General features: G+C 33.1%; 1 protein-coding gene across 2 annotated transcripts in view; it reads right to left on the bottom strand.

Moving 5' to 3' along the window:
• VMP1 (vacuole membrane protein 1) overlaps positions 1 to 24504 on the bottom strand; it is a 157121-nt gene that overhangs the window by 29729 nt on the left and 102888 nt on the right. For both annotated transcript variants that reach the window (XM_069078016.1, XM_069078017.1), the window contains 2 exons: positions 10291 to 10371; positions 6899 to 7015 (listed from right to left, as the gene is read on the bottom strand). In XM_069078016.1, the coding sequence (XP_068934117.1) occupies positions 6899 to 7015; positions 10291 to 10371 (198 nt within the window). The remainder of the gene's footprint in view (positions 1 to 6898; positions 7016 to 10290; positions 10372 to 24504) is intronic.

Raw genomic sequence — 24504 nt, 5'->3', positions numbered from 1 at the left:
CCTCACAGAACTGTTATGAAAATGAAATGAGATATTTGTCAAGTGCTTAGCACTCAAGTCTGACACATAGGAGGTGCTATATAAATGTTTATTCCCTTTCTCAGAGGAACACAGAAGAGAATATATAGTTGAAGAGGATAATCAGCAGTGTCAAAGGCTGCAGAGGATTGGGAGCCATGAAATTTGGTAATTAAGAGATGATTGGTAACAGTGAAGAGAGTAGTTTCAAGTTGATGATGAGGTCAGTGGAAGAACCCAAGTAACTCAAGGCAAGATCACAAAGGGCCAACAACCCCACTCAAAAGTACAGTAGAAGGGGAGAAGCCCAGAAATGGCACAAAGCCCAAATTCAGCAACTAAAACTAAAGAGATGAATAAACCAAGAAAGTCCCTAATTAGTATAAAAAATTATTGTAGCTCTAGAGATCTCCAAAAGGGGATTAGCTCTGCAACAACTACAAACAGAGTCCAAGGAAAAAATATATATTTTCCACAAAGACTGTTAATTCCTAAGAAAAATAAAACATGATACAAAAAGTGAAATAAAAGTTCTGGGGGAAGTAAGTGGAAGGAAAATAAAGAGAAAGTGTTAAACCATACCCAAGTAACAGATTCCCTGAATATCAAAATGGACAAAACAGAAATCAATCATTCCATGAGACAGCAAGAAATACTAAAACAAAATCAAAAGATGGAGGAAAAAAAAGAAAATATATTTAATATTAAAAAATGACCTGGAAAAGAAGTCAAGTGGTAATTTAGGAATCACTGAACTTCCTGAAAAACATGATTTTATTTTATTTTATTTTTAAAATTATTTTGTGTAGGTGTTAAGTATCTGAGCCTGGAACCGATCCCAGGTCTCCTGACTCTGGGGCCAGTGCTCTTACTCACTGTGCCACCTGGCCGCCCTGAAAAACATGATTAAAAAAAAAATCCTGTATTCTAAGAAATCATAAATCAAACTGCCTGGATTTGATTGAATCAAGGAGGAAAAGTGAAAAGAGGAGAAATCCACCAATTACCTCCTCAAGAAAACCCTAAAGGAAAGGACCCTGGAATATTATAGCAAAAATTCTGAGCTCCCATGTCAAAGAAAAAATACTTAAACATCCAAAAATGAGTAATTCATGGACCAAAGACCACAGTCAATACCAAACAAGACCTGACAGTTTCTACTAAAAGCAAGAAATCCTGGAATATAAAATTCCAAAAGGAAAAAGATATAGGCTTACAACCAAAATAACTTAGGTTGCAAAGCTAGGTATAATCATATTGGAGAAAAAATGGTCCTTTAATGGACCTTTAATTAACTGTAATTTAAATTAAATTTAATTATCTTTAATTAACTTTTAAAAATTAAATTTAATTAACTTTAATTAACTTTCAAACATTTCTGATGAAAAGACCAGAGTCAGTCAATCAATAAACATTAATTGTTTGCTATGTGCCAGGCAGTATGCTAAGCACTGAAGATGCTAAAAAAAGGTAAACAAACAAAATAAAAAAAAAAAACACTCTTTGCTCTCAAGAAAACTCAGTCTAGTGGAGGAGACAACATGCAAATATATACTAACAAGCTATATAAAGGAAAAATAGGAAATAATAAAAAGAGGGAAGGCACTAGAATTAAGAGGGATTGGGAAAGGCTTCCTATAGAAAACTGATTTTTAGTTGAGAGCTGAAGGAAGTTAGAAGGCAGTAGGATGAGATGGATGAGGGAGAGCATTCTAGGAATGATGGACAGTCAGAGAAAATGCTTAGACACAAGAGACTGGAGGGTCTTGTTTCAGGACGACCAGGGTGCCAGTGTCACCGGATCAAAAAATATGTGCTAAGGACTAAGGTATAAGAAGATTGGAAAGATAGGAGAAAGATTAGGTTGTGAAGGGCTCTGAACACCAGATGATTTTAGGTAGAACTTTTTTTAGTTTTTTGCTTTTTGGAGAGGGGAAGGCAGGGCAATTGAGGCTAAGTGACCTGCCCAAGGTCACATAGCTGGTAAGGGTTAAGTGTCTGAGGTGAGATTTGAACCCAGGTCCTCCTGACTCCAGGACTGGTGCTCTATTCACTGAGCCACCTAGCCGCCCCTAGGTAGAAACTTTAGCTGAGACTTTAAACTTACAAAGGGAGTTTAAAAAGAAAAACAAAGTAGGGGAGAGAGGCAAATTTAGAACTCAAAATCTTATAAAAGTGAATGTTGAAAACTAAAAATAAATTAATTTAAAAGGAAAGAAAAAAACAACAGAGGCCCTTGAGGGAAGGGGCAGAATGGTTCTGTTAGGAGGCTTTGTGGAGAAGAAAGAGAAGGAAGAATAAAAGGAATACAGTAGTGTGGAAAGGGGTGGGACCTGCTATTTCTCATATTTGGGGTGGGTAAGAAGAGTATATAAACATGGAGAAAGGGGTGAGGGAAGGGGACATCAGATGAATCTCTTACTTAATATTTTTTTGTTTGGGGGGGAGGAGGAAGGCAAGGCAATTGGAGTTAAGTGACTTGCCCAAGGTCACACAGCTAGTAAGTGTCAAGTGTCTGAGGCTGCATTTGAACTCAGGTTTTCCTGACTCCAGGGCTGGTGCTCTATTCACTGTGCCACCTAACCTCACTCTTATTTAAAACAAAGAAGAGGTAAATGTACAGTTTGTTACAGAAATACAACAAACTCTATGTGAAGGGTGGGGAAGAGGGAGGATGACTCTTAGGTAGGAAGTTGCTTTGTAAGCAACTTCCTGATCCTGAAGGGTAGATTAAAAGGAAAAAAAAAAGAACTGTAATTAAAGGTGTGGGGATGGTACCCATCACTTGGATGGCTAAACGTGGTATTTGAATGTAATTGAATATTATTTTGTCATAAGAAATGACAAAAAAATACAACTTCTGAAAATCCTGGGTAGTATGAACTTCAGCAGAATTAAGAGATCAATTTATAAAAGAACAATTTATACAATGAACTCTGATCAAAGGAGTAAACAAACCACATTTCCAGAAGATGTAGAATAAAATACACTACACCCACTTCCTTACAGACACTCAAGGTACAAGTAAGAGACATAAATTTTTGACATGGTCACTGTTAATTTAGTTTGCTTGACTATGCCTATTTGTTACAGTGTGTTATTTTTTTCTTGTTCTGTTTTTTTTTTAATGGGAGGGAATTTTGATGAGGATAGGAGAACTATCAATAATAATACCAAAAAAGAAGGCCAGTGAAACATTTTTTTAAAAGACAATCCTAAAAATAATTTATGGAATTTATTACATACTTTAAAAAAAAAGCAAATAGTATGAATTAGATTCATATTTTCTCATGTGATCCTCTTTTCTGCTGCATATGTAAAATGTTCTTTTTTGATATTTAAATCCAGAACAAAAAATTAACTTTCTTGTTTATCTCTATTGATATTGTGAGTTTTTACTTTTACTTTATCTGACAGCATAATTAAAACTCATGCTTGTGGGGGGGTGACTTAATAAGTGCTTATTGATTGACCTGTTGCATAAATTTTGTTCCAGTCTCTCATTTTGATTCTATCCACATCTTTGCCTGTTAGATGTGTTTTATGTCAGCAGTAGTTCTGGAATTGTGTTTTTCATTCATTTTGTCACTCTCATTTTATAGTTATGAGTTAGGTTTTTGTATTTCTAGCACTGCTTTTCAAAAAAAAGATTATTTTAATCCCCTTCCTCTTTGAAGTCAATACCTTATCACTAGGATTAGTGCTGCTTAAACTACTTTAATACAACCCTATTTCCACAGCCCTCTTTCCCATCTGAGCCCCCACTCCCGTTTCCCCTAGTTTGTGATTTTATTTAATAAACATTTCTTTTTCTGTGGTTATTTAAGTATCTATTTCTTCCCCCTTTCCCTGGCCCCCTCAGGTAAGTGGTGGTTTGTTCAAAATCCCCTTCCTCTTCACCCTTCCAACTTCTTTTTTTTTTTTTTTTGGATAGTAGACTTTTTCTGTGACTTTTTTCTAAAGAGAATTTCTTGGCTTTGTTGTCTTCTCTTCTTCTCTGATTTGTAGTCTATCTCCTCATTTATAACCTCTTTGTGTTTCTCATGGAGTTAAACTTTCTAACGTATCATACTGAAGCTCTCTATCTTCTAACCAGTTTCTAAGTTATGACTTTATAGATCTTGTGCCATGATCTCTTTTTTTATGTTGTGCACCTGGAAGTTTCAATTCATGTGGGAAGTAACATAGATGAAGCAGTGACCCATGGGAGAAAGTAACCTGTGTCCCTATGTAATTTAATTCTATTCCCTGCCCTCCCCAGAATGGTTTGCCTTTCCATCAGCTATGCCATCTCATTTCTGTGTCCAATATGGGTGCCAGCTGCCTCTTGCAGCTAATCTTTATTTCCCTTTCTCCCAGGACAGGATGCTCTCTATGAGGGTAAAATACTCAGAAGAGATGGTCTCCTGATATAACTCCCTCCCGGTTAAAGTCATAATGAGGTCCCCATCTTCCATCACCTCTTCTCCCACTGGAGTGTTCTTTAAAGTAGTACCCTCCTCCTCCTCCTTGTTAGCAGGTTAAAACATTCCCCTGGTTTAAATCTCTTCCTTCTGTGGTCTCTTCTATTCTCCCATAGATTTTCTTCTTTTTGAGAGACCACAGGGGTAGTAATGCCTCCTCTCTTCACCCCTGGACTTGATAAGGCTATAACACTCCTCTCTGTCCTCATTTATGTACTTTCCTATGCTGCAATTTTGTTAAAAAAAAAAAACCCAAAACAACAAAACTTGATTTACTTGAAGGGATGGTATGGGATTTAGTTTGTGGTGCTTCAGTTCTATTCCTTTACCTTCACTCTATTTGTTTAAATTCTAATCAGATCATTACTTACTTGTGTCCTTTATGTCTTGATAATTTCTCCCTCCTTTTTCTTTTTAAGTCAGAATTGTTTCATTAAAAAAAAACCTATATATGGGGTAATTTATTTCACTACTTATTTACCTTTTTTGATGTTTGGGATGTTTGCAAGGAAAATATTTTACTTTTGTCTATTTTGCAGGAATACCTGTGAGTACTTCTCCCTAGAATGAATTTTATTCTAATAAACTCTGTATTCTGTATGAAACCCTTTTCACATTCATTACAGTGGTAAGATTTCTCTCCAGCATGAATTTTGTGATGGAAGATAAAGGATGATTGTTACCTGAAGGATTTATCACACTGACTGCATTCATAAGGTTTCTGTTCAGTGTGGATTCTCTGATGTATAATAAGGCATAAGTGTTCTAATAGCTTTATGGCAACTCATGGAATTCATGAGGTTTATTTCCAATATGAATGCTTTCATGGGCAGTAAGGGGCAAACTCTGAACAAAGGCCTTCCCATATTCATTACATGTAAAAGGCTTCTCACCAATCTGAATCTTCTCACGGTAAATAAGCTTTGAGTTCTCACTAAAGGCCTCCTCTCATTAACTACATATGGGGCTTCCAACCTAAATTGGGATGAATTCCCAACTTGGCTATCAAGCCTTATTTCATACTATCAGCCCCCACCAAAAATAAATAAATTAATGAATGAATAAATCCCACATAATCTAGATCAATAGTGTCAAACTTGATAGAAAGGGTTCCTTGTGAATTGCATACTAACTTAGAAAACCATAAATCAACATTATGTCTTATTGTATTTTTATTTTATTAAATATTTTCCAATTACAATTTAATCTGGTTCAGGCTACATTCAGGAGTTTCATGGGCAACGTATGGCCCAGCTGAGTCTGACACCTCCCATCTAGATGATCAGGTCCACCCTGAACTCAACATTGCCTCTTATTTATGTGTATTTTTCAGAAACCACCCCCCAGGTCTGGAATATACTTCATCATCATTTCTGTCTTTTAGAATTTGTATCTTTCTTCAAGATTCAGTTCATGTACCACTTCTCTAAGTCCTCCCCTTAACCTCCCCATTGTTAATGGCTCTCTAACTCATCAAATTACCTTTATTTACAATGTATGTCCTAAATCCCTAAGCAAAAGCTCCTTAAGATCTGGACATTTTATTTTTTATTTTTGCCTTTATATTCCATAGCCTTGAATGGAGTAAATACTTTAAAATGTTATATTGATGAAATGACTATTGCCTGCTAGTAGAAACTTTCCATGGTATAATGCAAGGCACACATTTAAAGGAGCAGCAGAGAAGGAAAACTAAATTAACATGGGAAATCCTCTTTACCTACCTTATTTACCTTCGTTCCTACAGTAGTCATTACTAATGTCTCCTTATTCCCCTCTACTCTCAGTTTATATCCAGTGTCTTTTTTTGTTGTTGGAGTTATTGCTTCACCTTAACATGCCCCCCCAACCCCCTTTATTTCTAACTTCATTTTAACAGTAGCTCTAGGCACAAGTAGATTCTTACTTCTCTAACCACAGCCCACATCTTCTAGGCTGACTGGTAGCTGCTTCTTCCCCATTCTCCCCAACACTAACATCTGGCTGGGCTTTCAGTAAAGGATTTTGGTACCATGGCAAGAAATGCCAAATAGAGTATATGTAAGAAAATGAACGTCACTAAAAGAAAATAATAGTCTCTCAGTATATGTCTTGTAAAGTTGAACCCTAACATAACATTCATGGCCCCCAGTGGAATATTTCCAAATTGCTAAAAATTGTAGGTGGATGACTTTGATTTAATCACTAAGATATGGAGTGGTATTAGTGATTGGGGTTTGAACTAAGGGAAAAATAATTTGAGGGACCAATTTTTCAAATGAGGGAAACCTTCCAGATATTTACTTTCCTTTAGAGTACCTTAAAATACCTAAGAAAACTTGTTGAACAGAAGATATAATACTAGCTTACTATAAGAGAGTGGGGGAAATACATTTTAGGTTTGTTTGGTCTTATGGATTAAGAGACAATATACTTACCTGAATGTGCATCTTAACTATTGCTTTCCCAATAAGGGTTGCACCAAAGAAGGTCCAAAAGGGAACAAGGAAATGTCCACATGTTATTCCTGCCAGATCAAACAGAGGGTTTGGAATCTAAGAAGGAAGAATGGGGGGAAAATGATAAAAGTAAAAAGCCCACTCAACTAAAATAACCAAACAAGCATGCACTGATTAAAATCGGTTCCATTTAATTCCCCACTTCCCAAATGACTTCTAAAATGGGAAATTAGTTGTTTTTGTATTATAACTGCTTTGCTGCATATCCGTCTAGTATTTTATCTTAACTTGTTACAGTTCCATATAAGATTATCCTAGTGAAGAACCTATGACTTCCACTTCATCAGACTGGCGCTGCATAAAGCCATGAGATCCCTAGCAATCCATTTCCATTTTACTGGTATTTGGTAATTCGTTGGCTTAATGTTACTTTAAGGGTATAAATTCAATGAACAATAAGAAGACAGGATTATAAGAAACATTTCTATAATGGCTCGAGCACTAACATCCAATTTAGCCCCAAGCAAGAATATGACTTGGCAGGTATTTATATCTTTTGGGTATGATAATACACCTGTTCAAAAAAGGTAAACATAAAATTCAATAAACAGATACAGAGATAAATTTAATGATATTTTTCCCCTGCTTCAAAACTGCTTGTTATTCATTTCTGTGACTGTTAAGACCTTATGGTTACAGGATATATTTTAAAATACTCTCAAGTATGATATCACAGTCCACAATCTCAGATATACCTTGAACAGACAGTTCCAAGAAAGACTGATTACATGTAATACTTTTCCCAAACATCCCCAAATTTTAGGAGTGCTAAAAGATGTTATCATTTCAGAATGAACAGAAACCAGTTTATGACCACTCCATTTTCCTTCCAAGAAGATTACTGCTCTGTTTAGTTGGGATTAACCACTGGAAAGCTGATGAAATTAAGTAATTCTCTTCTAAAATATAAGCAGAAGAGAGTCAATTGGGTTAGAAAGATGTCTGAACAGGTGTTTTCAAAAATAAAGTACAAATATACTATAATTTGAGTATTATTTTATTAATATTAAAATTTAAAAAGCATTTTTCTTCTTTTTCAACCTTCAATACTTCACACCAATGCATGAGAATCAGAGTGACTGACTATTTGACATGGAAAACGCATCAGATTTTATCTAATACACTTCTTTTCATCTGACAAGAGGAAACTGAGGTCTAAAAATGTTCAATGACTTTACCAAAGCTCTTATGGCTAGGTAAGTGGCAGAGTTCATAAGAATCTAGGTCTCATTACCCCTAAATTAATCTTATTCCCACTGTACTACACTCCCTTTAAAAAAAATGTACATTTTTCCTGCTGCCAACTCCTTCATCATTTTGTGAACTAAAATGAATTTTTAAGATATGATTTTCAAAATAAAAAAGGATCATAACTGTAATTCCACAATATTTATATGTAGTCAACAAAGGGTCTCTCTCTGCTTTGGGTGAGAAGCTATGGAAAATAATTACATTTCTGGGCATATATGCTATCTATTCTCTTTGTAACTTAGTAACTAAAAATATAAAAGAAAATTAGATTTTAGAAAACCTATAGAGTAATATGTGAATCTCTAGGGCTTTTATTTCTCTTGATTTAGGTGTTAAAGATGAAAGCAATTAGCAGAACTCATTTTTATTTGAAACTTAATATGTGGACATCTTCTTTAAGTTGGGGGGCGGGGAGTATGGAATTCCTGATACTCAAAAAGTAGAAAAATCACATTTTACTAAGGACTTAATATAAGTGCCAGGCTCAGTACTAGACATTGGTGACATAACAACAAAAGTTAAAAGTCCTTATTCTTAAGGAGTTTGAAATCAAAGGAGAGGAGACAACATGTAAACATAAAGATTTATATAAAACAGATACAAGACAATTTGTGAGGAAAGGTAGTATTTGAGCTGAGCTCTGAAGGATGCTATGGATTCGAAAGGGCAGAGGTCATGAGGAAGTGGATTCTAGGCATAGGAGATGAGAGACAAAAGACTGTTGTCAGGAGTAATAAGCCATCGTTCTGTGTTACATGCTACCTCATCTGAGCTTCTAAAACCTTCATGGCTAGTTTATAAAGTTAATTTTACTGGTTCACAGTAATTAGGTAGTATTACTAGTTTACTATTAGTTAATCAGTTACAAGTATTGCAGAAGAAAAAGAAAAATTTTAGGAACTGTAGCCATTTTCTTAGTCAGCCTTACTAATGAAAATAGGCCAGACTCTGAAAATAAGATGAGAACTATTTATTAAAATGAATTAGTAAAGTAGAGGGTACAACTTCAAGGCTCTAATTTGTGGAATTTCTTAAAATCTCCAATTTGCTTAAGTAACTGATAAAACACAAGTCTGTTTATACATTAACAAAAGGATATTCTTTCATTTGTTATTTAGTGTACTTTTATAAACTAGCTAATTCAGAAGTCCTCAAGCCATTATAAAGAAGCACTGATCAAGAGCTGGAAATTGGATTGAGTGCTGAGAGATTTAATAACTTCTGCCTCTCTTTTCTAATAGAGGACCAAATTTATCTCTCCTTGACCTAGTGACACATGGAAGAAGAAGAAAGATAAGTAAGTCAGGGAAAAGTATAGTAAACAAAGATGAAGTCAATTAAAACTGTAGTGAGCTCACTGATATTACAGAAACTTTCTGCAAGGTTGATAATTTAAAAGAATACTGGGGATCAAACTGAACTAAATGAATGTCTGCCTTCACTAACTGTTGGCTCAAGTGCATATATTTGTTTTCATGACTGTAAAAGTACGTACCTAATTGAACCTGTCAGTCAAAAAAGATATATTTAAGCCATTAGTTAAATTTTACACGATATATTTGTTTGCAATGGACAAAAGTCTTTCTCAATGACAGGCATTCCTAACAGTTAGACAATAACTAACCACCTAAAACAAGTTTCATGGTGTCTATCTAGTTCTACCATGGAACTAACTAATTCTTGGAAAATGGGCATAAAGAATCTATCCATATAACTCCACGGAAAGTACAACGTCATAACTATTTGGTTAAAGGAAAGTTATCATAAATTCTTCATGGGGAAGATGGATTTTGCCTTTTTTACTCTCAATGAGGAAAGCTATTTAAGTCTGAATTCATCATTGTGTGATGGAATGCATAAAAGTCAATAAACAAGACATCCTCTCACCCCATAGAAAATAGCTCATTTAATGTGCAAGATGAATGATTAACTAAGGCAGAATTGGAGGCATAAAGAGAAGCTATTTCTGTTCATTCTGTAGTTTATTTTTAAAGGTACATAAAATCAAAACACAAACTCCCATTTATTAAAATTTCTAATTTTTAATAAAATTCACTTACTGATGCACATGCCAAAATTCCAAAAAATCCAACCTTCTGTACCATGTTCTGAACTGCTAACTTAGCCCGAGATGCAAAGTCCTAGAAAAAATTTTTTTTAATATTAATGTATAATATGAGGAAATATTCTTTTTCGAGTATACTATATCATCTCATAACATCAGTATACACCATGTCAGGAAATATTGGCTTTCAACTCTGAAGCTAAGAAAAGTTATTTGGACAGTGGAGATATAGAAAGATCTCATGAAACCTTTAAGATTCAAGATTGATAAAAGGACTTCCGGTCACAGTTTAAAGAAAGGAAATGGACGCTATATAATATCAATCTTTTACACTGAACATTCATCATATTTTACATAGAAACTTTATTGTGACTATGTTTTAGTATACTTTAAAAAATAAACATCAAATTGAGGATGAACTTCAGTATTTTAGAAATACAACTTGTCAGCATTTTCTGTTTCTTAACATTTCTCCTACTGGGTTCAAAATTATAGGTTGTTGCTAGGATATCTAATATAAAGTCACTTCTGCTGATGGATAGCAGAAATACAAATAAAACATCACATCAAAATATCAAAACACTTACCATGAGGGCATTTCCAGGTTTCTGTTAATCTAACTATAAAACATCATACAATTCTAATTATTCCTATCCACTGTTAAGATACCATTAAAACCACAATTTAGAAAGAGTAGGTAATATGAAGAAAAGAAATGATTGGTTAATATATTATTGTGTTATCTCACATACAAATGTTTAAAGAATCTTTCCCCCCTTGTGGTCCAATAACTTAATAAAGACTCCAATCTTATTAGGACCCAATGATCTGCATATTTCAACTGGTCTGACCAAGGAAGGCAGACAGTTAATTTAATCCCAAACCACAAGAAGCAGGATGTCTGAATCCCATCCTTCATGAACAATGCTCAGAAGAACTTACTTTAAAAGTTTCAAGCTAGAATCTGCTAAAGGACAGAGAAGGTCCACAAGGAAAAGTGTCTATGTATACTTTGTATATATACATATACTATGTATACTATGAATACTAATATAGTGTACCTACATGGAATGTTTAAGGCAAAAATGTACAGCAGAGACTCTGGTTCTCTGGGGTATGAATATGAAATTTTAAAAATTTCACAGAAAGTAAGACTTGAAATACAAAAATATTAAGGAATAAAAAGTAAACTTTATACCCATAGATTTTATGGCTTATAGATAGGGGTGACAAAGACTTTCTATTTTCACAGCAGAATTTGTGTTTATAAGAATAAAAGTTGACTTTTTCTTTAAAAGGTAGATAGATGTAATAGCTTATTTTTTCCTGGGAATGTTTCTAATAAAACAAAAAAAGCAATATTTAGGTAAGATAGTGTTGAAAAATGTGAAAGTTTTTCCAAATAAAAAACCAAAAATCACCACATGTACTTATGAAGCTTATATTTATATGAGAATTTAATTAGCTAACAGCTATTTCTGCTAAAAAAATTTTGTAGAATTATAACATTTATTTGTAAAACTAAAACCAAAAACTATTACTTCTTCTGCTCTTTTGACAGTCAGAAAATAAAAGAGGATTCAAACTATTCTCTGAAACTGCCATTCAACAAAGAATAAACACTTTCAGGTCCCAAATTATAGCCTCCGAAAGTTAATACTAGCTTAATTTTTCAGTGTAGTTTTGCCATTTGTGATTTATTTTTAAGAAAGGAAACAAATAATCTTTTCTACTAGAATAAGGATGTCCTTTTTTGAAGTAAAGTATATATACTCTGCATAAAAGGTTTTATTATTCTTATATGCTTTCAAAAACAATGAAATTAAAATCTAATTCTTTTAATGTCATTGTTCAGTGAATCCACAATTATAAAATAAAATTATGTTAAATCTCTAGGTTTCTTAAATCCATGAATTTTAAAAGACATGTATTATTTAAAAGATATTATTCTGAAATAAAACAAAGAAGTTGTCACAAAAGGGTTCAAAAGAATACACACACACACACACACACACACACACACAATTACTAAGGGGGCAAAGATAAATTCTTCTGACACTTCCCGGTACAAGGTAAAAACTGTTTATTAAAAAGTTTCAGTGGAACACGACTATCTTAAAAGTGTTTTTAAAAGAACTTCTACAAATAAGAAAAAATTTTCTCTTACCATACTTTCAAAAAATTCCTATTTTTATGCTTGTCAATCTATACTAGTATTTCCTAGAATAGCTGCTATTTATTCTGATTTGAATTGACAAAAAAGAGATAATATCTCAATTATGAAAATTTTAGGTTACCAAATAGCAGCTGCCAGTAAATCAGAAAATACAACTACTGAATTTTAATCATTAATTCAAAAACTAAAAGTATAAATTTAGAAAAATGCCTTTCTTACTTACATCCCTTGAAAGTAATTTATAATAGATGCTCTTGTGATGACAACTTAAGCAGCAGACAAGATTTTATCATAGAATTCTCACTTTACAAAACACAGTTTCTATTTAAGACTTTTCATTTAGGTACATTTGGAAATACTTTCTCTTTATTACAGCATTTAAATATTTCTCAATATATAAATGTATAAATAAAAGAGAGAGAAAAAGAGTAAAAGTGATCCTCCTACCCCCCCTCCAGGAATTTATAAATAAAAGCAAGGAACAATCATTCAGTATCCTTTGCCTGTGAGGAGTTGGGAGGGATGTTATTAGCACTTTGAACTGAAGGCATTCTTTCATGAATAACCACATTTATTTAAATTATATGACAAGAGATGACTATACCCATTAACTATTATATAGATTCCAGACACCCACAAGATTAAACATCTTTAATCCCACAAATGCTTTTTCCAGGGATTACAAAGAATAAACACAAGAAGGAAAATTCTTCAATAAAGCAAGCACTATTCAGAAAACCAAGTGGTAAGGGGACTTCTTTGGCATATAATTCTCTTTTAATTCAACAGAAATAAAAAGATCACAAAGGAAAATAGAATCCTTGTCCCTTTGGATGCATCCTTGGTTATGATTTTAATGCCATAAAATTTTTTTTATTAATCTCCTTCCCTATAAGTGTGGAAACTTGCACATACTGTCAGGCATTGTTGAGGCACTGGTTAGTTTTGTTGAATGCCTTTTTTTCTCTTTATTTTTTGTTATGAGGGAGATGGCACTTCTGGAAGAGAAGAGAGATGGATACATTTGAAAATAAAAGTGAGGTTAAAAACAAATCTTTTTTTTTGCTTTTTGGAGGGGGGAAGGAAGAACAATTGGGGTTAAGTGACTTGTCCAAGGTCACACGGCTAGGAAGTGTTAAGTGTCTCAGGCCGAATTTGAACTCAGGTCCTCCTGACTCCAGGGTCAGTGCTCTATTCACTGCTCCACCTAGACACCCTAAAAACAAACAATTTTTAAAGAAAAAAAAATTTTGGTTGAGAGGAAAAAAATTAAACCAGAGCTCCAAGCCAAGCTAAGTAGAAAATATTTTGCCTCTTTCTTTTTAAGTTGGCATTTCTTCTACAGAAAGTTATAAGTGGCTTGAGTCTTTTACTTTTAGAAGGAGGGGGGGATCTGCTAAAGGGATTTCATAAATTTTGTTATGTATTTAACATATACTAACAGTGACTTTCAGTTCCTATTACTTTTTGCTAGATCTTTCATAATGCTCTCAGATTTAAAGCTATATTTGCATTGCAAAACAATGGAAGAAAATTTTTTATGTAACATTGTAAAAACCTGTACAATTTTCATAAAAAAAGCAAGTGACCAGTGTAGGTACTTTAAAACACTGAAAAATTTTATTTTTTTCTTCCTATATAATGATTATCAGCTTAGAACTTGGAGAAAACTCTAATCATAAATGGGAAGTTGCTGGAATATTATAGTTAAAGGCTTTTGGGGCAGCAGTATATTATTTGCGCCAACACCAAAAGATGTTAATACAGCAAAAAAAAACAAACAAAAAACTTACACAGAAATGTAACAAGCAAAATTTTATTTTTATTATTTGTCATATATTTATTTTTTTATTATTTTTCATTCAAATTTATTTTAGTAACCTTCTGACATAAGAATGTTGTAGATGAACATACCATTAATTCACATAACTCAAAAGCCAATTTCATCTCCAAAAGCATATTTAGTTTGATGAAATATTTTAACATTTTTAACTTAAAATACTTCTACTGAAAACACTTTTCTTTTACTGCCTAAGTAGAGTGCTTTATTTTTATTTGTAGACTAATAAGTTTTAAACTTTTTTTCATAAAATTACTTCAGAATTCTTTACTTTCTTCACAATTTGGCAGCCTTTATTATATTACTTATGTGCTAATTTCCAGAGAAGTATTTCCTATCCATGAATATCATCTTATTACTTTCATTAGTTTCTATTAAAAAAAAAAAGATCAAAAAGAACTATTTTAAGTATATATGCTTTTCAAACTAAATTAGCTAAGGAATAAAGGATAATAGTATTATCTATGTTAAATCGCATTTAAAACATAATCACATTAATTATTTAAAACAATAGTAACAAAAATATTTAGTTGGAATGATTTTGGCCTTATTTATAGTTTTAGTATACTAAGGGAACAGTGTAGCAAAATGAATAGATTACTTCCTCCATTTGCATTCCCCAATTCTTTGAAAACCTAGGCGAAATTTTTTTTTAAAGTTCCTAAAACAGTTTCATTTCTCAGGATGCATAAATCATTTTCACAACTTTTACCTATTTCACAATTAAAGTGCCTAAGAGGAAAGTAATATTAACAAAAATTATATTTAGTAATGCATTCTTTTATAGTTCACAATTCATACCCCCTCTAGATTTTTTTATAGAAGTTAAAATCCAGTTATTTACAGGTAAATAAATTATGTGCCCTAATCCCAACATTATGATTCTAGCCTTTCTTCTCATCTCCTTATTTGACTGTGATTCATTTTCCCTAAACTTTTCCCTCCATGTCACCATGCTTCAGATTTTAAGGGTGGCGAATTCCAGGAACATACTTCCAGTGACTACAAGGATATAGACTGAGGAAAATTATTGTAAATGCTTTTGCTTGGGATTAATCATCAGATTTTAAGGATTGATGACAAAAACCAGGGTCTGAAGATTGGGAGTATTACTTCATACTGTTGCTACACATGTGTTTTCCCTAAGAATTAGATTTATGGTCAAATAAATAAAAATGAGCATTAAAATCATTGAGGCTAGTAACCAGATGTTTTGTTGAAAAAAGCTTTTTAAATTAAGATTTACTTAATATTGAAATTCTACAAAAATAGGTAAGCTTTGGGGAAAACTTTTTAACTGAATCATTTTTAGAAAAATATCTTAACTTCTTACAAGGTCAATTTGGGTCCTATTATACCACCAATGCATTTTCTTGACTATTTTCAAGAGGTCTTCATGGAACTTTATCCTTTTTTTATTCCCCATATTTTAAAGTTCATGTCATTAACTCTATAAAACATTAAGACTTTGTTGTATGGTGGAAAAAGCCCTGGACTGGGAATAACAGGTCATGTGAATTAGAGCTGAAAATCTAGCCTCTTTATTGTTATGGATGGGAAAACGGAGACCTTGCCTTCAATCTCCACACATTCACTTAACATTTAACAACCTAACTTCTCAGAGGTACTTCATCCTTAAAATGGGAAGCAGTAATCAGATTACCTACATCATAAGACTATTACATAAGAGGGAAATACTCTATAAATATATGCAATGCTATGGTTATCATAATAACTTTTCTATTCCCCCAAAAGATGAAGAATGTTTTTATACTAAGGATATATACATTATAGTCACTTCATCCAAACTACTCTCGAACCAGTCAAATTATTTAACATATTCATGGGTGATAGAAGTAAGACTTATTATGACATTCATGTATAAAACTATTCTTGCAAACCATAATTTATGCATTTCAAAGCATAATATTTGAATTGTATGAAAGAATACATTTATCATATTAAAATATTCATGTCAAGCTCTTCCATTCTTACAAGTATGACTGTGAACACTGAAAATGCTTTGAAAGCATTAAGAAATCCCTAATCTTGTTGAAATGATTTCTGGTCAATCCCATTTATGCACAGATTTCCTAAGTCAGGGCTATTTTAAAACATTTTAAGTTTGGAGAGAGAATGCTGAAAATGGCTAAGATTTGAGGCGGTTACCTGCCTTTCTCCATTACATAATGGTTCTTCTATTGCTGATCTAGCACTATCGTGAGAACAAGTGGTGGGCCTTTTTCTCGGCAAAATAATCAACAATTTTAATTAATGGCAATGGCAAAAGGCAAAGACAAACCGGTTCAATGCCAGGCAGAATTACTGGTTTTAAAAAGTATAGCCACTTTGTTCATGCCATGATCAAAATACCATTCAACACGTCTGAATGTTTCCTAATTGTTTGATCCTGATTCATTCTATATGGCAAATTCTAAATGCAGAATGAAAATTTACAATAATAATAACTAATTAAACTTGTAGGCTAACTTAGAGCTAGAAAATGTTTAAGATATTAATTTATAACAAACTATGATAATATAATTTAAGCATCTCAACAATGAAAGCATACTATATGAGACATACATGCTATAGAACTGTTCAAATAATTGTTCTTTGTAAATACCAGTGATAAAACAGTCTATACTACTGAGGTCCCTCTCTTCAGACAATACGCTTAAAAATTATTAGCCTTGGGTGGCTAGGTGGTGCAGTGAATAGAGAACTGGCCGTGGAGTTAAAATATGACCTCAGACATGTAACACTTCCTAACCATGTGACCTTGGGCAAGTCACTTAACCCCAATTGCCCTGTCTTTTCCCCTCCAAAAAAAAATTATTAGCCTTCATTTTTTCCTATTAAGGTTATAAGAGTCACTTTCATAGTAAAATGGAAGTTTTAATTCACAATTTCTTTTTGAATTTATTTTTCTTTTTTCTTTCACAATAATTTTTAAATATGCCATTTTTTCCTCTGAGAACTAACTCCTTACATGCACCAACATTATTTAAAGTTATTACAAAGAGACTGTTGAGAGTTTAGTCTGCAAATGGGAGAAGGTTCTCTTTAAATACTTGAAGCTCTGTTTCAAAAAGAGTCAAACAAGGATTTCATTTCTTCTGATTTTTGAAAATTATTATTATAACACAATGGACCCAAACACACTTATAGGATAAGGACTGTTTGTGGTTAGACGACAAGTTCTAGGATTTCAGAGATCAATGTGATGGTGGAATTAACATTAATTTGGTGGAATAAAATCCTATGATAACAAAGTAGTAAAAAAAAAAAAGTTAAACTGCTACCTATAGGTTGTAGAATATAAAGTACACAAATGTCAAATGAAAATAATTAGAAACTGAACTATGCATCAAACTATGGAAAGAAATTGAGACTCTTTTAAATGCCATTAGTTTTCATATTATTGAATGAGGTTATTTGGACTCCTACACATTAATAAGGCAGAGCACAAATTTTCAACTGCTTTAAAAGGAGTAACTTTCATATTACTTTAACAGTAACTTTAGTGACTATCATACTGACATAATAATAGTGAATAATTTTAATATTACTACATTTAAGAAATAAATGGTTAGCAACATTAGTTTGGAAACAATTTTCCAATCAAGAATTAAGCATAGATAAATACAAAAATTTACTTCATCTACAGGGTAAAATACTGCTTACAAATACCCAAGCAACTGAAACTGAGACACAAATAAAGAATTGTCCTCTAAAGTAGCAAGAAACTCCTATATAGTCAACTGAATTTAACATAACTTCAAATATGTTGGAACAATAAGCCTAAAAACAAAATTCAGATGGTTTTTCAGATTCAGATATACTTTCTAATATCTGAAGACAGTTATCTTTCTGATAGGCCATATGGCATTCCTCACAAATATCTCCCACAAAGAATTATGTGAGATAAGCCCCCCAAATAGTCTCTCTTGCTTTAAAAAAAATTCAATTCAGAAAAACCTCAACCCTCTGGGGACGAAACAGACTTCATTGTTTGTTCTGCCACAACAGGGTGTTTGTGACTCCCTTTGGATAGTGTTCAGTAACACATGGGTTTCCAGAGAGACTGATTTAGATCACCATTTTAGATCACCAAATTACCTTTCAATATTGTTTCCATGTCATTTGTGGATTTCTCATACATGGAAAACAGTTTGTATTTTACAGGAAAATATGAGAACTTTAACTTTCTTCCTGAGAGCTTAGTGCAATGTTATGCAGAATAATTAACAAATTGATATAGTTTGATTTTACTCTCCCTCAGAAATCAAGGCAGGTTCAATAAATTCTGTTGAAAAGAAAAGATTTATGTTTCTATAACAAGATGTTAATTCCAATGAAAGTCATTTTCAACATTCTTTCATCTTAATAAGGGGAAAAGAAGAAGGAGAAGAAGAGATGAATTCTTGGAAGGGAAAATTCAATAACTTCTTTTATTCCAGAATGGCGTTTCAGGGAAAAAACATCAGAACTCTCCTTAAAAATGAGAATTTTTACCTGGAAGCAATGGGACCAAATTGCTTGGAGTAGTTTTTCAAATCACAATAGATAACAATGTGACATCCAATGTAATAATATATATGATTAGATGAGTTTTCAATCAGTGTTCATAATGAGTTCACCACTGGAAGAAGTGCCCAACTGAAGAATCTTGGGTTTCTAAATATTAAAAAAGTTTTTTATTTCACAAAATTTATGAGGAAAAAATATTTAAATAAAAAAAGGAGTCAAAGCAGGAGAAGCACTGAATATCAAATGCTTATTTATTAAATCCTTTCCCCAGAGGAATCACTTGGTTTATTTCATCCTTCACTACATCTTATAAAGGAGTTTTCTTCCTTTCCCTAGATACTGGTTCTTAGGTAGTTAACCTTGACACTAAGAAAATAAGAGGAAATTCTTAAACACAGCTTAAATAAAGCTACTTACAAACACTTTAAGTGCCAAATATCACGTCTAATACACTAGATATGTATCTTTTAGATAGTTTAGAAATAAGGACTGAGGACTATCGGTTAAAAGAGGTCAGCTTTTAAATTAGGAGAGCATGGAAATTGTTACCTGTCCTGATCTCCAGATAAGGGAAGAGTTTATAACCCAACACGAGATAAAGAGGAACATGGGAAGTAAAATGGATAATTTTGATTACATGAAATTCCCCAAAATTCTCAAATATAACAATGTAACCAAAATAGAAGGAAAGTAGGGAACGAGGGAAAAGTTTCTCTGATAAAGGCTTCATATCTCAAATATAGGAAAGAGATCTGTTTCTAAGCTAACCATCAGGGAAGGGAAGGAAGGAAAGTAATAAGCATTTATATGGTCCTTACTATGAGCCAGCACTATGCTAACCACTCTGCAAATATTGAGTCATTTGATCTTCACAACACCATTATGATGTAGATGCTGTTATTATTCAAATTTGAGTTGAGGAGCAGGCAAAGAGAGGTTATATGACTTGTCCAGGGTCATATAGCTAACAAATGTCTGAGGCCACATTTGAATTGAGGTCTTCCTGATTTTAGGCCTAAAGCTCTCCACAGCACCATGTTAGCTATCATCATCAGCATGTCACCAGGGTCACACAATAAACAGTAAAAGGCTCTAAAGGCAGAGAACCTGGGTTCAAATCATAATTCTTTGACTGCAGATCTTTTAGTGTATAATCCAAAATTATCATTAAATCTAGTGGGTGCTTAGGTTTTTCTTTTTACCTGTGGTTATTTTATGACAGCATAAGGTTTCCAATAAAAAAGTAGTTTTTCATTACATTTGTAAAGAGGCTGTGGTCATCACTTGAAGTATATAAAATATCAATGTCCCTCTAATTTCTAATGGGTATCAGAATAAGAGTTCTCTCTTGCTCAGGATATCAGTAATGACTATCTGATACTTTAGGAAAAAAAGGATCAGTATACAAGATAAGATCTAATCAGAATTGAAATTTTAAAAGATCTAATCAGAATTGAAATTTAAAATAATAAATGCATTTTCTTTATTTTCTGGATAAAGCAAAAGATTTCCCATATGATTCCTAATGTCTTGACAGAAAGACAATTTCCCATACTTTAGCAGATTTAATTTTTTAAATCATATTTTGTGGTTTGTTTGTTTTTTAACCCTTTAAAAAAATCCTTTATTCACTGAGGATCTTATTGTCACAATTAACAGATTACTAGATTTTTCTGGTCTTCTGACATTTCTTTTTTTTAACCTGAAATGTAGGTGGTTGAATCTGCAAGTCCATAAACAATTAACAATAGTTAGAGTTTGTTGGGAAAGAACAAGTTAAAGACTGGTGATGAAGTTCAAAGAAATATCAAAGGTTACTAAAATTGAGTCATTATGGGATTTGGTCAACTGTTTTGTCAAGCACAGGAAACTAAGAGAAAGGAAATGGAAAACAGGGATAAATGGAAACTTTTTAAAGTGAATAAGTATAAATTTCAAGATTTCTCAAGGACCACTGTTAGGATTTATAAACAATCAATTTTGTAAACAGTGAAATTTCCATATATATATGACATATTAACTTTTAGGAAACTACAGAGGTGAATAGAAAAGAGGCAAATTGAGTTTCAGTACAAAGTAATGTTCTTAGGTGAAAATAATCCAAACTATATGCACAGGACAATGGTTACAAGGAACCTATCAAGACCTAAAACAAGGACCATAAGATGGTTTCCTGAAACATCAGTTCCATGTTCTAGAAAAGTCAAAACAATAGTAATTAGCAAGAAAGACAGTGAAACACATTAAAAAACCTGACCTTAGGGGCAGCTAGGTGGAACAGTGAATAGAGCACCGGCCCTGAAGTCAGGAAGACTTGAGTTCAAATCAGGGCTTGGACACTTGATGCAAAAACTAGCTGTGTGACCTTGGGCAAGTCACTTAACCCCAACTGCACTCCAAAAAAACAAAACCTGACCTTTGACCAAAATCACAGTGTATCTGCATCTGGAACATCTGTATTCCAGCCACTGCAGTTCACCAAAGATATAATGGAACAGGCAAAGATGCATTATTAATGTGACCAACTGGAACATTTGGGGTACCTAACCTCTGAGACTGACATGACATAGACAACCACATCAAGTCATAATACATGTTTTGGGGCCTGTGATACAGAATGCTTGGCTGGACAGATGGGCTGTAAGTACAACACAGAATGAACATTATTGTTTTCCTCTGTTAAGTTTACTTCTCCACCAAAGGTTAAAAAGTCCTTAAAAATTATTTAGAACTTTCTTGCCAGAAATTTGAGAAACTTCAGGATAGAATAGAGCAACCATTTTGGATGATTAAAAAATTAGGTCTTGATTAAATTGTGCCTTTAATGTTAACTGCATATTTATCAGTGTTATTCAAAAATATCTTATGTAATTAGGTATGAATGGTATTTTGTTTTTCATTAACTATGTGTCTGCTGAACATTATTGCAATTGTCCTACCTTCGACTCAGATCCTAGGGCAGGACATTTGGAAGTGCTCAAGCATTCTCATAGTGAGTTCGTATTGAGTGTATTATTCATTTGCATACTCAAGAACAATAACACTCAGGAGGTACATGAATTGGTTTGTCCAATTCAATATAGGAGTTTCAATATAGGAGGCCTCTCTAAATTCATTTTACAAAAGGCGCTGGAAACACAAACCTGAAAAACATCTTTAAATTAATTTAGCAAATTATCTAATGCAACCTAATGCTTATTTTTTTCCATATCTGTAAACAGGTGTGGAAATGAATAGAACAAAGCAAGCATAAAACTTATATTCAGCTGCCAATGTCTAAAGCAATCTAGCAAGAAAAACTAAATATTTATTACTTACAATGTCTTTGTTAACATTTTGTGTGAATTAACCCTTCGTTGACTTTTATAAAGCATAATTTAATTTCTAATTTTAAATTTCTTTCACATAATACAAATGTTCTTTTAATTTAGCCATTCATAAAGTCAATAAACATATATTGATTAAAACATTTAAAACATCTTATTTATTAACTCCATTTGTCTTTGGCATTCACTTTCCCATGAAAAGGAACTGTTTCATTTCCACGTTGAATATTTATTTGCATATTCTCATCACTCCTGCTATCTAAATGTAATTTATCATTCAAAACCAGGAAGTTTCAAAATACAACTCTATGGAGTTTAAATTCCACTAGATTTTGTTTTTAGGTTGCTACATTCTGGCCCAAGATAACAGGGTTAAAAATGGAAATGTACATGTAGAAACAATTGGATGTATCAGACTTTGGGAATGTATGATGTATAGACAAGTCTCCTGGTGACCACCCATTTAGTGGGTTGAATGAAATATCAAGTCTTCCTTTGTCCAGCACAGTTAATAGCAAAGAAACAGACTGACTAGAAAAAGAAAATGAATGATGGCCCAAGAAACAAAGTAGTTGTACTCAAATGAGATAATATTTTTAAAGTGCTTAGTACTGTGCTTGGCACATAGTAGGCACTTAATAAATGCTTGTTCCTTTTCCCTCTCAAATACAATAAAAGCTTCTTTTGGAGTGGGAACACTAAGGATTCCACCATAAATAATATCCCTGTGCTTAGTTAGTCAACATAATTTATTAAATGTCTTCCATGTCTTAGGCACTGTGTGTCACACTGGCAATACAGAGAGGCTAAAAAAAAGACCCTACTATTTAGGAGCTCACAAGTCTAATGGAGAATCTAATTATGTACAAATAAGATATAGACAAGATAAACTGGGAGTGGCCTCAGAAAAAAGGTACTATACAATGGGCAGTTTTTTGAACTATTGAACTAGTATAAATATATAGAGTTGAAACATCCTGTTTCTTAACCGGTATTCATAATTCTATTCCCAAAAAATTCATAGAATTGTTGAGTGGGAAGGGTTTGAAGAGCTGCTCTGGTTTAAACCCCTTATTTTTATTAAAGAAGGAAAATGAGACCTAGAAAAGGGAAGTCATATATAAGCAGTCTTTGCAGAACCCAAGTTCAAAAACTATGACTACATTGAAACTTCTGGGGATCCCAAACTATAATCTGTAGTATAATCTACAACCACAATATATTTTATAAGGATATTTATGTGCTACTGCTACAGATTATTTAGTCTGGATTGTGTGAAGTCTTGCTATTCTATGTCTGCAGTGAAAAAGAAGAGAGCATGTCTGCCTGCAACTGGGTGTGGTGGCCAAAAGGGGATCAAGTCCTTTGTTTCTGAAAAGAGAAACCCTGGTAAAGCTATCTCCCTTGGACAACGCCTTAAAGAGATGCTAGAAAGATGTGTTTAACATGTGTCACCAATGCTCACTACCAAAGTTCATCAGTTTAACTCTTTGCAAACAAGTAAGTAATCTGTTCCCAATGTCAGGAAGTTGCTCTATGGAACCAAAGCAGTTACAGCCAAGTTTAATACAAACCCTCTAGAGTCCACGTTGACAAATTCTTGAACAAGCCCTGTGGTTACAGGGAAGCTGGTTTCACTCTGACTCACTCCTGTTCAAACAGTTTACTGGAAATGGAGGGGAGGGGGAATTTTCAGAGAAATCATGTGATGGCCAGACAAACCACAACCAGCAAAGGTTCAGAAAAGTCAAAAACAGGTCCCAGTAACAACTGACACTCATGCCTTCATATGACACTTGATGATTTTGAAAATGAGAACCATTTTATCTAAGAACTTCTACACTATTAATTGTTTTCTTTAAGGAAACAGGGAAATAATATAGGAAAGCAAACAAAGCAACAAGTAGGTAATAAAGGCAAATGTCAAGATATTTTTTAGAGTCAAATCATGCTCTTTGCATAGATAACTATGAAAAAGCAAATTCTAAAGCACTTAGTGTAGAAATAGATTATATAAACAACCACTTCCTAAATGCTTCACTGAGATTTCTAAATTCAAATGTCAAACTCATATTCTCCAATTATCAGGCACCTTAAAAATCCATCATTAACATCAAATACTGAGAGATAGGGCTCCAGTAAGGAGGGGGAAGATGGCCTGGAGAACAGTTACTGTAATGCAGCAAAGGGAAAAAGTCCCACTATGGGTGGAGGGGAGAAGAGTTGAAGAGAAAGGGAGGCTAGTCATTAATACTGGCAATTGTTAATTTTATTTATTTCCACTGATAAAATGTCACTTTAAACTCCTAAAGAGAATTTTAAAAAATCTTATTA

This window comes from Petaurus breviceps, unplaced genomic scaffold (genome assembly GCF_028583685.1).
Source record: "Petaurus breviceps papuanus isolate PSGF00001 unplaced genomic scaffold, PetGlider_PUasm1.0 91023, whole genome shotgun sequence".
Classification (NCBI taxonomy): Eukaryota; Metazoa; Chordata; class Mammalia; order Diprotodontia; family Petauridae; genus Petaurus; species Petaurus breviceps.
This window is presented reverse-complemented; position numbering and strand designations above follow the sequence as displayed.